Source organism: Mya arenaria, chromosome 1, assembly GCF_026914265.1.
Source record: "Mya arenaria isolate MELC-2E11 chromosome 1, ASM2691426v1".
NCBI lineage: Eukaryota > Metazoa > Mollusca > Bivalvia > Myida > Myidae > Mya > Mya arenaria.
Window position 1 is genome coordinate 47352323 of NC_069122.1, and position 14956 is coordinate 47367278.

The 14956-nt window shown below is 41.6% G+C and overlaps 2 protein-coding genes across 2 annotated transcripts in view; both read left to right on the forward strand.

Moving 5' to 3' along the window:
- Positions 1–14956, forward strand: part of LOC128229999 (uncharacterized) — a 140680-nt gene that overhangs the window by 119 nt on the left and 125605 nt on the right. The gene's annotated exons all lie outside the window — the stretch shown is intronic.
- LOC128230073 (uncharacterized) lies at positions 217–14903 on the forward strand. The gene is made up of 5 exons (XM_052942074.1): positions 217–355; positions 9481–9959; positions 11432–11596; positions 13423–13939; positions 14572–14903. The coding sequence occupies exons 2-5, from the start codon at positions 9624–9626 to the stop codon at positions 14898–14900; spliced, it is 1347 nt and encodes a 448-aa protein (XP_052798034.1). The 5' UTR covers positions 217–355; positions 9481–9623; the 3' UTR covers positions 14901–14903.

Genomic DNA, 14956 nt, shown 5'->3' on the forward strand with positions numbered 1-14956 from the left:
TATTCAAACAACGTTGCTTTTTAAAGAGTTAATTGAAAAAAAGAAGAATTTGTTTGGAGTTTTAAAATAGTTAAACTTTAGTTATGCCTTAACTATACAAAAGTGCGTTAAAGATGGGAAGGATTGCACGTCGTAAGCAAGTTCGTTATTACAAAAGACACAAAAACTGTAACATTAAAGTTCACGAGGTAGCCTTCTACTGGAAAGAGCTGCTATCTCCAGGGCATTTTACGTAGATCTTGCAGTTAGGCTTCCATTGTTATCACTCAATGGTCGTCTGTATGAAAGTTCCAAGGGTAGCATTTTACGTAGACATAGAAATGGTCCATGGATGTGCTGGTTAAGAGCCAGTCTAGTAAGTCTTAAACATATTTTATAGTTGAACTTCTATATTTCAAGCCATGAATAGATCGGCGGATTAGAACTTGTGCGTACTATATTGACCTATTTTAACAGTCTGGTTTAATCCTTCTATTATTGGTCTTAATCTAATTGCCTAACTGCCTTATCAGATCTCCGATCTGAACACCCTGCTGTGCAGTTTTGGAGGTTTTATAATAAAAATGGACCCTAAATGGTCCTGAGCCAATAAACAAATACACAGGAAATTGGCCCCTACTGTTACATCAGTGCAATTAGCAGGAGAAGCACAGCAGGGGATTGTCATGCCAAACATTCCTTAAACTAGGTCTTTAAGAACAAGTTAGAAAATATTGAAAATATATACCAAACCAGCAAGCGTGCTACATGCAAAGAAACCCGTCTTTTTCCATCTTAATCGTTAAATTTGTGAAAACCTTTAATCGGTGGTCGACCGGTTCGAGACCATACTTAACGATAAAGCAGGTGCATGTTGTATCTTTGAAACGGTACCGATCATAAAATGTTGTCGTAGTACTCACTGAAATATTATCGGATCAAATAAAAGTTTGTATTACTTCTATATATATTATGAAGTTTTTATACTTCTTAGTCAGTGTCTTAACGAATTAACACAAAAAACGAACCATTTTAGCCTATAAATATTGTCATTGTTTAAAGCAAATAAAAATGTGCCAGTGTGTTGAACCCCCCCTTCTCCCCCCCCCCCACCCCCTGTGTCAATGTTTTTAACTCCCTCGACCAGCCAGTGTGCTTGACCCCTCACTGTGCCAGTGTGCTTGTCCCCTCACTTTGCCAGTGTGTTGACCCCCTCACTTTGCCAGTGTGTTAAACCCCCTCACCGTACCAGTGTGTTGAGCCCCTCACCGTGCCAGTGTCTTGACCTCCTCACCGCGCCAGTGCGTTTACCCCCATCACTGTACCAGTGTGTTTACCCCCCTCACTGTGCCAGTGTGTTTACCCCCCTCACTGTGCCAGTGTGTTTACCCCCCTCACTTTGCCAATGTGTTTATCCCCTTCACTGTGCCATTGTGTTCACCCCCATCACTGTGTCAGTGTGTTTACCCCCTCACTTTGCCATTGTGTTTCCCACCCCCCCTCACTGTGCTAGTGTGTTTACCCCCTCAACGTGCCAGTGTGTTTAACAACCTTCATCGTGCCAGTGTGTTGTGTTCCCTCACAGTGCCAGTTTGTTAATCGCCCTCACCTTGCCAGTGTGTTTATCCCCTTCATCGTTCCATTGTGTTTACCCCCATCACTGTGTCAGTGTGTTTACCCCCTCACTTTGCCATTGTGTTTACCCCCCCCCCCTCACTGTGCTAGTGTGTTTACCCCCTCAACGTGCCAGTGTGTTTAACAACCTTTATCGTGCCAGTGTGTTGAGTTCCCTCACTGTGCCAGTTTGTTAAACGCCCTCACCTTGCCAGTGTGTTTATCCCCTTCATCGTTCCAGTGTGCTTACCCCCTTCACCGTGCCAGCGTGTTTATCAACCTTGACCGTGCCAGTGTGTTTAACAACCTTCATCGTGCCAGTGTGTTTAACAACCTTGACCGTGCCAGTGTGTTTAACAACCTTCATCGTGCCAGTGTGTTGAGTTCCCTCACTGTGCCAGTTTGTTAATCGCCCTCACATTGCCAGTGTGTTTACCCCCTTCACCGTGCCAGTGTGTTTAACAACCTTGACCGTGCCAGTGTGTTGAGTTCCCTCACTGTGCCATTGTGTTTACCCCCATCACTGTGTCAGTGTGTTTACCCCCTCACTTTGCCATTGTGTTTACCCCCCCCCCCTCACTGTGCTAGTGTGTTTACCCCCTCAACGTGCCAGTGTGTTTAACAACCTTCATCGTGCCAGTGTGTTGAGTTCCCTCACTGTGCCAGTTTGTTAATCGCCCTCACCTTGCCAGTGTGTTTATCCCCTTCATCGTTCCAGTGTGTTTACCCCCTTCACCGTGCCAGCGTGTTTATCAACCTTGAGCGTGCCAGTGTGTTTAACAACCTTCATCGTGCCAGTGTGTTGAGTTCCCTCACTGTGCCAGTTTGTTAATCGCCCTCACCTTGCCAGTGTGTTTACCCCCTTCACCGTGCCAGTGTGTTTAACAACCTTGACCGTGCCAGTGTGTTTAACAATCTTAACCGTGCCAGTGTGTTTAACAACCTTCATCGTGCCGGTGTGTTAACTCTCTCACTGTGCCAATGTGTTGACCCCCTCGCTATGCCAGTATGTTGACACCCCCCCCCCCTCACTGTGCAAGTGTGTTTTCCCTCCCTCATCGTGCCAGTGTGTTTAACAACCTTCACCGTGCCAGTGTGTTTAACCCCCTCACCATGCCACTGTGTTAACCCCCTCACCGTATCAGTGTATTGACCACAGTCAATGATCTAGCGTGTTAGGCCCCCTCACCGTGCCAGTGTTAAAACCCTTCACCGTGCCACTGTGTTAAACCCCCTCACCGTGCCACTGTGTTAAACCACCTCACCGTGCCAGTGTGATAAACACCCTGACCGTGCCGGTGTGTTAAGCCCCCTCAACGTGCCAGTGTGTTAAATCCCCTAACCGCGCCAGTGTTAATACCCCTCACCGCGCCAGTGTTAACCCCCCTCACCGTGCCAATGTTAAACCCCCTCACCGTGCCAGTTTGTTAATCGCCCGCACCTTGCCAGTGTGTTTACCCCCTTCACCGTGCCAGTGTGTTTAACAACCTTCACCGTGCCAGTGTGTTTAACAACCTTCATCGTGCCAGTGTGTTGAGTTCCCTCACTGTGCCAGTTTGTTAATCGCCCTCACCTTGCCAGTGTGTTTACCCCCTTCACCGTGCCAGTGTGTTTAACAACCTTGACCGTGCCAATGTGTTGAGTTCCCTCACTGTGCCATTGTGTTTACCCCCATCACTGTGTCAGTGTGTTTACCCCCTCACTTTGCCATTGTGTTTACCCCCCCCCCTCACTGTGCTAGTGTGTTTACCCCCTCAACGTGCCAGTGTGTTTAACAACCTTCATCGTGCCAGTGTGTTGAGTTCCCTCACTGTGCCAGTTTGTTAATCGCCCTCACCTTGCCAGTGTGTTTATCCCCTTCATCGTTCCAGTGTGTTTACCCCCTTCACCGTGCCAGCGTGTTTATCAACCTTGAGCGTGCCAGTGTTTTTAACAACCTTCATCGTGTCAGTGTGTTGAGTTCCCTCACTGTGCCAGTTTGTTAATCGCCCTCACCTTGCCAGTGTGTTTACCCCCTTCACCGTGCCAGTGTGTTTAACAACCTTGACCGTGCCAGTGTGTTTAACAATCTTGACCGTGCCAGTGTGTTTAACAACCTTCATCGTGCCAGTGTGTTAACTCTCTCACTGTGCCAATGTGTTGACCCCCTCGCTATGCCAGTATGTTGACACCCCCCCCCCCCCCTTCACTGTGCAAGTGTGTTTTCCCTCCCTCATCGTGCCAGTGTGTTTAACAACCTTCACCGTGCCAGTGTGTTTAACCCCCTCACCATGCCACTGTGTTAACCCCCTCACCGTATCAGTGTGTTGACCACAGTCAATGATCTAGCGTGTTAGGCCCCTCACCGTGCCAGTGTTAAAACCCTTCACCGTGCCACTGTGTTAAACCCCCTCACCGTGCCACTGTGTTAAACCACCTCACCGTGCCAGTGTGATAAACACCCTGACCGTGCCGGTGTGTTAAGCCCCCTCACCGTGCCAGTGTGTTAAATCCCCTTACCGCGCCAGTGTTAATACCCCTCACCGCGCCAGTGTTAACCCCCCTTACCGTGCCAGTGTTAAACCCCCTCACCGTGCCAGTATGTTAAACCCCCTCATCGTGCCAGTGTGATCAACCCCATCACCGTACCATTGTGTTAAACCCCCTCACCGTGCCAGTGTGTTAAACCCCTCACCGTTTCAGTGTGTTTAACACCCTCACCGTACCAGTGTTAAACCCCTCACCGTGCCAGTGTGTTAAACCCCCTCACCGTGTCAGTGTTAAACCCCCTCACCGTGCCAGTGTTAAACCCCCTCAACGTGCCAGTGTGTTAAGTCCCCTTACCGTTCCTGTGTGTTTAACACCCGTACCGTGCCAGTGGGTTAAACCCCCTCACCGTGTCAGTGTATTAAATCCCCTCATCGTGCCTGTGTGTTAAACCCCCTCACCGTGCCAGTGTGTTTAACACTCTCACTTTGCCAGTGTTAAACACCCCACCATGTATGTGTGTTTAACACGCGCACTGTGCCAGTGTTTTAAATCCCCTCACTGTGCCAGTGTGTTTACCCCCCTTCCCCATGCCAGTGTGTTTAACCCCTTGACCGTGTCAGTATGTTAAACCCCCTCACCGTGCCAGTGTGTTAAGCCCCCTCACCGTGCATGTGTTTTAAATCCCCTCATCTTGCCTGTGTTAACCCCCCTCATCGTGCCAGTGTGTTTAACACTCTCACCGTGCCAGTTTTAAACCCCCTCACCGTGCCAGTGTTAAGACCCCTCACCGTGCCAGTGTGTTAAACCCCCTCACCGTGCCTGGTTGTTAAATCCCCTCACCGTGCCAGTGTGTTTACCCCCCCCCCAACACACACCTTACCAGTGTATTGACCACCCTCATTGAGACATTGTGTTTACCACATCACCATGCCAGTGTGTTGACCCCCTTCACCGTGCCAGTGTGTTTACCCCATCACTGTGCTAGTGTGTTGAGCCCCTCACCGTGCCAGTGTGTTTACCCCCTCCACTGTGCCAGTGTTTTGACCTCCTAACCATACCTCACCGTGCCAATATGTTAACCCCTTCACCGTACCAGTGTGCTTAACAACTTTCACAGTGCCAGTTTGTTACCCCCCACACACACCCACCGTGACAGTGTGTTAAACACCCTCACCGTGCTAGTGTGTTAAGCCCCCTCACCGTGCCTGTGTGTTAAGCCCCCTCACCGTGCCTGTGTGTTAAGCCCTCTCACCGTGCCAGTGTGTTAGACCCCCTCACCGTTCCTGTGTGTTAAATCCCCTCACCGGGCCAGTGTGTTAAATCCCCTCACCATGCCTGTGTGTTTAACACCCTCACCGTGCCAGTGTTAAACCCCCCTCACCGTGCCTTTGTGTTAAACTCCCTCGACGTGCCAGTGTGTTAAACCCCCTCACTGTGCCAGTGTGTTTACCCCCCTTAACTGTGCCAGTGTGTTTACCCCCCTCACCGTCCCATTGTGTTTACCCCTTCACCGTGCCAGTGTGTTAAGCCGCCTCACCGTGCCTGTGTGTTAAATATCCTCACCGTGCCTGTGTGTTAAACCCCCTCACCGTGACAGTGTGTTTAACAATCTCACCGTGCCAGTGTTAAACCCCCTCAGCGTGCCAGTGTTAACCCCCCTCACCGTGCCAGTGTTAAACCCCCTCACCGTGCCTGTTTGTTAAATATCCTCACCGTGCCTGTGTTAAACCCCCTCACCGTGCCTGTTTGTTAAATATCCTCACCGTGCCTGTGTGTTAAACCCCCTCACCGTGCCGGTGTTAAGACCCCTTACCGTGCCAGTGTGTTAAACCCCATCACCGTGCCAGTGTGTTAAACCCCCTCACCGTGCCAGTGTTAAACCCCCTCACCGTGCCTGTGTGTTAAACCACCTCACCGTTCCAGTGTAACACCCCCTCACCGTGCCAGTGTTAAACCCCATCACCGTGCCAGTGTTAAACCCCATCACCGTGCCTGTGTGTTAAACCCCCTCACCGTGCCAGTGTTAAACCCCCTCACCGTGCCAGTGTTAAACCCCATCACCGTGCTTGTGTGTTAAACCTCCTCACAGTGCCAGTGTTAAAGCCCCACACCGTGCCGGTGTTAAGACCCCTAACCGTGCCAGTGTGTTAAACCCCATCACCGTGCCAGTGTGTTAAACCCCTTCACCGTGCCAGTGTGTTAAACCCCCTCACCAGGCCAGTGTGTTTACCCCCCCCCCCTCCTCTCACTTTGTCACCTGGACGCTTCGATATTTAGGAGAGAGTAAGTCGTAGTTAGGAGATAGTAACTCCTAATTATGATAGTATTTCGTAATAAGGACTAAGTAAGACATTATTATTAGTTAGTATCTCCTAATTAGGAGATAGTATACTGGAAAATATTTTCACTTGGACGCTTCCATAATGTTTAAGTAAATGAAATTTACGAACATTTTTATTATTTGTACATTCAGTAACATTTATACATCACTACGTGTTCATATATACATGTATTGTATAAATAATTATGTTTCAGTTGAACAATAATGAGCGAAAAAAAGCTATTTGGCTGTGATTAAATTTAACATGGCGCGGCCTGTCAGTCAAACTAGCTGTGGATCCTGCCCTAGCCTACGATCGCCTTTAGGAATGACGTCACCATTACGTCATATGTACTTCCGTTGTGTGGAAAATTCTCAATAAAAAAAATGTTCTTATGATTGATAGACAAGATTTCACATGCTCAATGCACTGTAAATCAAAACTATCATTATTCCTGAAACTTTTATACCTTAAGTATCTATTCTTGCTTGATTTATCATTGAGAGTAGAGATTAAAGCATAAACCGCTGCCCTATAGTTGAAAGGTCATTTTGGAAGAACTGTCATGGCGGACGGTGCAATTTTTAGAGTGTGTTTTTCAAGTGGAGTGATTTTTCTTAGGAATAACTTGACCCCCCTTTTTTATTGGCTTAAAATGTAATTTAAAGCTTGTACTTTAAGAACATATGTGGTTATCATAGCCTGCATTCGCTCGAAATGCCTTTAAATGTTGTCTAAAAATTACAATTTTACATTGAATTATATAGGGAATAACAATGGTGGTGTGTAACCTTTACGACCGTCTCTGAAATGCACACCTGTACTGTGGTTCCCAAACAAATTAAATGCGACCTTTTCCCTTTTATAATAACTGACCTCAAGAATAATATGTGCTGCTCTCTATTGGTCAATAACTAAACCCCCGACGGTAACGTTTGAACAATTTTATAGGTAAAACATAATTATCTACATCTTCAAAGCCAAAACCTAGGACTTGGTGTTTTTGCTCTGTATACTTGTCTTAAAAGTCTAATTAATCGTTTGTCTTACGCAGATTCTTGTATCGAAATGAGACTTGTAATTAAAGAAGTTTTACCCCCTCACTGTGCCATTTTATAAACATAATATGTAAAACCAACCATCAATTTCAAGTAGCTTAATTATCTTTAAGGGGCAACATAATCCCGGCTCCCAGAGTTCAGTTGTTTAGCAGCGGCACCTGCATGCAGACTTTTATTTAAAGTGCGTGTCTACATCGCAATTTTACAGTCTTTGTCTAGTGATTATTTGGGCGTATTCTATGTCTCGATGTTTTTATCATCGCCCCCCTGACGTTCCATGTTGCCCATAACTGCAATACTTTGTGGCTTCATTATGTATTGAGAAATTATTATTGAATAAAAGATTTCTACAAAGAGTCTTCTAATTCTGCAATATAATATGATCATAATTGGCTGCGCTCCTGGAGTACACTTATTCACGATATTTATATATTGAAATACGACAGCCACAAGGCTTTAATGAAATATGATACCTTGTGCAAACAATGAGTGAACAATACTTTTCAGTGTGGCAATGATTTAAATCATTTTAATAATGATCGAATTCAAACTATACAAGTGTTCAATTATATAAGTAACTTTATCATTTCTCAAGGTTTTGTCAAAGAAAGAATGCATTATTTATGATAATCGATTCACAGACACGATATGAACTCATTGGTCCCGTTCACGTTTTCTATCGTCTGAGATGATCGAAACTATTACCTTTTTGTGAAATGTGAAGACATTCAAATAAGGTTTCTGTTGTTAATAATCACTTAAACGATAACAAAAATTGCTTTATTATGTCGAAAAATATCAATGACGCTATTTAAAATGGCATTTATGATTTAAATTGCTCCTTGCGTATTACAAGAGGATCTCGGTTATGTTTAAGGCTATTGTAGAATGTGCAGAATGAATGATTCCAAAGAAATGGAAACTTATAAATAGTTGATATTTTCTTCGGGCTTGTAGTCATAACAAATCTTTAAATACCGTTCTGTTCCCGTTTCTGTAGTTTTTTCATTAAGTCATTTCCTAACTTAGGTCGATGTCCTGAAATTGTCATGGTCGAATTACAATATGTAAATAATTCTTATATTTACATAAATGAACATTTTTTATGAAAGACAACAGAATTAAAGTTTGATTGTCATTATCAAGAAATACTATCATATGACCTGTGAGATATTTAAATCAGCAAAACGACAGTTAGGAAATGACTTAAGATGTTTTGTGATCCTGAGCTCTAACAATCAATGCTTAGTCAGACAAACAACGCTTGGTAAGATAAAGTTTCAAATACACACTGAGAATATGAATACAAAGGCATTTATCACCGTGAGATAAATTCCCCAGAAATCAGGATGGTTGTACTATTTTCGAATTATCTACTTTTTAAACGTGGACCAATATATTATTATTATGGAGTAGCACTGAAATTTACCCTTTGACTTGCACCCCTTCATCAGAACCGAAATTTATTTGATTTAAAGTGTTGTGGTTTAGGGGTACTCCCCAATATTTCTTTTCCGAAATGGTGCATTTTTATTTATTTATTTATTTATTTATTTATTTATTTATTTATTTATTTATTTATTTATTTATTTTTATTTATTTATTTATTTATTTATTTATTTATTTATTTATTTATTTATTTATTTTTTATTTATTTATTTATTTTATTTTTTTATTTTTTTTTTGGGGGGGGAGGCCCTGGATACTCTGCAAATTGGTCAATTGACTACAGAATTGATAGAAATTTTATTTAGTGCTGTATGACTTTATAAAATTGACACTGAACCTTTGAAGGTAGCCATTTTGATTTGATAACGAACGATAAATTCACGTGCAAACGTTTCACAGACAAAGGTATAATCGTTTATCGGTCCGTTTATAGTAACATACATGTATATATTTAGGTAGATCATTTTCTCAATATGTATATCATGTCCTTGTGGCAAAGAGAACATATTTCTTCTTAATATGTTTGTTTGTATCTATGGTAACAATCCACCGAGCTAGACTTTATCATCATTCTTATATTCTTTCAGATGTAACCTGTATGAGTCCAGTATGTCAAGAATTTTAGACATAAACAAGCCGGAAGCGCGGAACTGGTTAAAACAATGGCGGGCAGTCTTCGTCACGAGACAAGCCATTCTGCCCACTGTCGGTACGGAGGCAACCCAGTTGCATGGCGACATATTGCACAAAACAAAGGTACCAGCATGCATTACATGCTCTTTCAAAGATGTACAAAACAGACGTGCCAATATCATACTGTTTTTCGGGAGAGTTGGTCAAAGAGCATGCTTATGGACAAGCAAGAGGCATAGATGCACTAACGTTGAAAAACACAAAAGCAGAAAACTGGGCTCACTCACCATGGGAGATCGCCAAGGTGTTCATGCCACCAGCTGGGTACGAGAACAAAACCACAATTGAAGAAACGGATTTCAACGGCATTGCTGCCTTTATCATTAACTGCAAGCGTTTCCGGGGGAAAATCACAGGCAGTATCTGTGAAAAGGTAAGATCGTTAAATACGAGTTTGTCTTTCAAGACTTACTGTTTACAAACTCGCAGACGCGCGCGCGCGTGTGTGTGTGTGTGTGCGTGTGTGTGCGTGCGTGCGTGTGTATATGCGCGTTAACTAATATATAAGAAAATCAAATCCTTTTTTCTTTATAAAGTGCCCTGTTATACTATCCCCCCCTACTGCTTTGCACATGTCGGACGGTCGGTTGGTCGGCCCGTCGGTCGACCAAAGCATGTCCGAGTGTCTTAACACGACAATTCCTGGAATTATGGTCATCAAACTAGACATGACGGTTTGGCCTGACCAAAAGATGACCCCTAATGAATTTAGGGGTCATTGGGTAAAAGGTCAAGGTTTTACGTGAAAAGGTTTTCCGAGTGATAACAACAATGCCTGTACTCATGGTCATTATACTTGACATTGAGGCTGGGCCTGACCAGTAGATGACCCCTATTTATTTTAGGGAGTCATCAGGTCAAAGGTGAAGGTCACATTGACCTTGAATGCGAAAAGGTCCGGGTGATAACACGACAATGACTGTACACATGGCCCTCAAACTCGAATGTTGATTCTGACCAGTAGACCACTATTGAATTTGTGATCATCAGGTCAAAAAGTCACTGTGACCTTCAGCACAAAAAGCTTGTCTGATTGATAACTGAAGAATGCCTCGGCATACCCAAATTTTTTTTTCACGAAATAGAGACTTTCTCTTAAGATTAAGAATGAAAATGTACGACTGTATTTAAATACATTTTCTTGATATTACAAAATGAGAAACGTACATATGACTTGCTAGAATATTGCAAGCTATTATTTTCGACTATTTAATTGGAAATAAGGAACATGTTTAGCATGCGATAGCCTGTGATTTGTATTGTGATTTATTATTTAAATTTAAGCTTTCATCGTAAAGCTAGTAAATAGACTGTGTCAGTATGTCATTGTGTTTGTCTAAAATGAAGTTTCCTTTTACATAAAGAATCTACCAAGTGTATAGAATATGTTAGATTATCGACTTTCTGCGCATATTATTGTATAAGGTATCAATAAAATATTGCAGGAGTTAACTTATAAAAAAACTTGTACACTTAAAATACTTTTAAGTGTACTTAGCAATATTCTTGGGAACAATACACCAATACAAACATCAACAACCCAGAACAGGTTATCCAAATTCGGCCCCTGCCGGACATTAGCTTCAGCGCTCTGACCAACCAGGCCACAAACTAATTAACTTTCTCCCTGACTGGCGAGAGAAGTGATCAAGCACATTTGACATATGCCAGACAGTTGTTCCAGCTTTCTGACCAACCAGGTCACAAACTAATTATCTTACTTCATGACAGGTGAGAGAAGTGGTCAAGCACATTTGGCACATGCCGGACAGTTGTTCCACCAATATTTGATTTTAAACGTGAACACATGATATCCCCGGTACTTGGTAAACGTCCTGATTACAGGCTCGAGAAGTGGTCAACCACATTCGGCACATGCCGGACAGTTGCTCCAGCGCCCTGACTGACCAGGCCACAACTGAGTGCATAGATAAACTACACGCTCTACTGAGTGAGCCAGCACTGCAGACGCGATCAGAGGTCGTACAGGCTTGTAAACAACTGGATGAGGTAAACCTTTAATCTAACATAGTATGGTTACGGTTTGATAATGTTCAGTCTTATTGAGGACTCCAAAACAAAACACTCACAATCAGTCCGACACCCTCTTCAACAGTTCAACAGAAACACATACATCATATTAAGACATTCATTTACATTGGCTAGAGACTTTCCAACAAGACGCTAACCTAGAAGTCCCTACGGAGAATGATGTCCAATTAGACGATGATGTATTTATTAAGTACATCGGGTATATTCGGCAGTACCGGAATCTCACGAGACTTCGCGCACTTAAGCTGCATGCTGCTTAATATGCGAACAATCTCATTTTATCTACTTAGACCACGGTCACTCTAATCCAACAAATCAGCATTCGCTATTTCATTGCTCCATTCCTCCTATACACGTTGTACCATCAAAAGTATATATACAACTCCTAAAACACGGGGCATATGGATCAATTTTGATGAACATTTAAGCATGAATCTGTATTCATAGGCCAAGAAAAATAATATGTAATTTATCAGAATTTATCATTATTTTTTTTAGTTGTTACCACGTTGGGTTTAGTTATATATTCAAAAAAAGTTCAATGTTATTTACTGTCATCATGATTTATATTATAGTTCATACAGGTCACATTCCTCAATTATACTTATTTGTTAATATTTACTTATAATGAAACTTTAAACAGTTATCAAGCTGTATGGTTTGACCGTTCATCAGTAGGTATCTATTTCGTCTCAATAAACATTCATAATGTAAACAGCGGCTATAAAAGATGAAGAACAATGAAAAACGATCCAATGCCAGTTGCAAATTAATTATATTTATTGTGTTGAATTCCATCTAAAAGTGCAATATTAACAATATTATGACACAAGTACAGTTATCAAAACCCTTACTCGAGTCGTTCACGACAAAACTATTATTTAAGAGTACGAAATGCACCTAAAGTAGTTTTGCCCCACTAGGGTCGGGGCTTGGTTTGTTTAGCTCGTACTCATAGGATATAAAGACAACCTGATGATTGCGTAAAATTATTTTGGCATAAGGAAAGTCCAATGGTGGCGTTCTCAATTCCGACTGTAGTGTATCGTCCGATGTATAAATATCAGGTCAACCCGAAAGACCCCTCTCCCGCTGCACCAACCACTGTGCCATACTTACGCAAAACACTGACTTGTGCATTAGGGTGTTCTAATTTTAGATATTTTTCCTTGTTTTTTAGCGTTGGTACCTAGTTCAATGGTGACAAATATACATCCAAAGAACAATTAATAATACTGAATGTTTTTATATAATTTCCGACATTTATTCTCTAACCATAGAAAAATCTCGATTGAGCCAAACAAAAATACGCATTGTTTGCGGTATTTAAATTCATATGGTATTTGGATTTTATGATTCTTTAGATTGAAGACAGGAACCAAACCTCCTTGCTTTAGTTCACGTAGTCTAAGTAGGATAGACTCCTCGTGGACGTATCTATGAGATATAAACCCTCGCTACGCTCGTTGTCTATCCTATACATAAGTTCTACTGAGAAAAGAAGGAAACACGGGCTGAAACAGAGACATGGCAAACATAGAATGAACAGTATATATCCTATAGACGTGTAAATGACATTTAGTTCTTATATCCGTTAAGGTGTTTAGTATCCACACATTTACATGTATAATATATAACCAGGGATATTGCTATGTTTTTCTTCTGCATAAATCATTATACATTCGAAACAAAAAGGAGGCTTTTCAGTCGTGATTGTTTATGTAAATCACTGTTGACAAAGTACTCACAGGTAACAAAATATAAGTAAAACCGGTTCTTTTCAGCTGAAGACAGCCGACATATCCAAAGATGTGCATACATGTGAGTATATCTGCCAAGAGTTACATGCTGAATTCCAACAGAGGCTTGCAGATATTGAACTGAAACTACAAACACACATAATCGATATAGAAAGCGCTAAAGAATGTATACACACTGAGAGCAAACAATTTCATAAGAATCTGAATGCAGTATCGGCAGCACTAGAACATTTTTCTGACAATGCGATGCACGACTTGTTAAGGACTAAAGACAACATCCTTCTGTCTATTAAAGAAGAGAGAAGAAGGATCATGGATCATATAACTTTTTTGGAACGAAAGGCTACAGAACACATCGAACAATCAGCAACAGATGGTAAAAGAACAATTGAGATATATGTTAGGGAAGAGAAACGACAGGCTACAGAACACATTGAACACTTTGTAACAGATGGTAAAAGAACGCTTGAAGATCAGACAGAGAGACTTGTGAAACGGCTTCGTAAAGAAGAAGTCGAACATTTAGAACAAAAGAAACATGGTGAGTATTTACAATTTACTATTCGTTTATAGTGTCTATAAATTCTTAGTAGCGAATTAACGATGGTTTAGTATTGTTTTTATAAATTAGCATGCCATGAAAACGCTAATTTTGTATAAAAACTATCACTGTGGCTTTTCAATATTTTTGTGCGAATTTTAACGACTCACATGTAAAGCCTATACAAACGTAACCGTAAAATGATGAGAGGACCACAAATTTAACTTTTTATTTTCAAAGTTAGCAAGTGTACGTGTCGAAGTGTTTGTAAAAACTGTAAATAATAGGTTGAAAACGCATACATCAGTGGAAACATAATTTAACTGGCCATACGATAAGCTATATTACATTTCAAAACACTGATTTTTCAGATTATTTACAAAATGACCATTTTACCTTGATACCGGACAGGACACGTTATGCAAGCCAAATTAGTTGTATTTTATGATAAAAGTCGTTTTCAACCTGGATATATCACGGTCTGTACATATTTTGTTATGTACGGAAACTTACTTAAAAGCTGGTGCCCAAAAGACTTATAACTGAAAGATAATGCGTATTTTTGCTTTAACATCTGTTACATTTTTAATGTTATATTTTTTTTATCTTTGAATCATGTAATTATTTCCCAGATTTAAAGAAAAAGTTGATCAACCATTACAAAACAACTTCTGTTAGAATGAACGTCCGATTGGACATCGATGCAGCTGTAGAAGACATTTATGAAAAGCCAAAACTGATATTGAAAAACAAGAACAACAATGATGGGAAATTCCAAGATGAAGATATATCAGAAATGAATAAGATGTTTCAGATGAACAATGGCAAGATGGCTAAAACAATATTCGTCGAGGGCGGACCGGGCTCTGGGAAGTCCGTACTTTGCAGAAAAATTGTAAATGACTGGTGCAAACTTAAACAAGACAGCACTAAGGAGACACACAGACAGACGAAATTTTAAGCCAGATTGAGTTCTTATTCTACATTAGACTTCGTGAAGTTGAGAATAAATGCAAG

Bases quoted from the DNA above. Each gene is read 5' to 3' on its own strand.
- LOC128230073 (XM_052942074.1), top strand. From the start codon at position 9,624: ATGGCGACATATTGCACAAAACAAAGGTACCAGCATGCATTACATGCT. The intron at 9,960-11,431 runs GTAAGATCGTTA...TCCTGATTACAG, and splicing joins CAGGCAGTATCTGTGAAAAG to GCTCGAGAAGTGGTCAACCA. The intron at 11,597-13,422 runs GTAAACCTTTAA...GGTTCTTTTCAG, and splicing joins CTTGTAAACAACTGGATGAG to CTGAAGACAGCCGACATATC.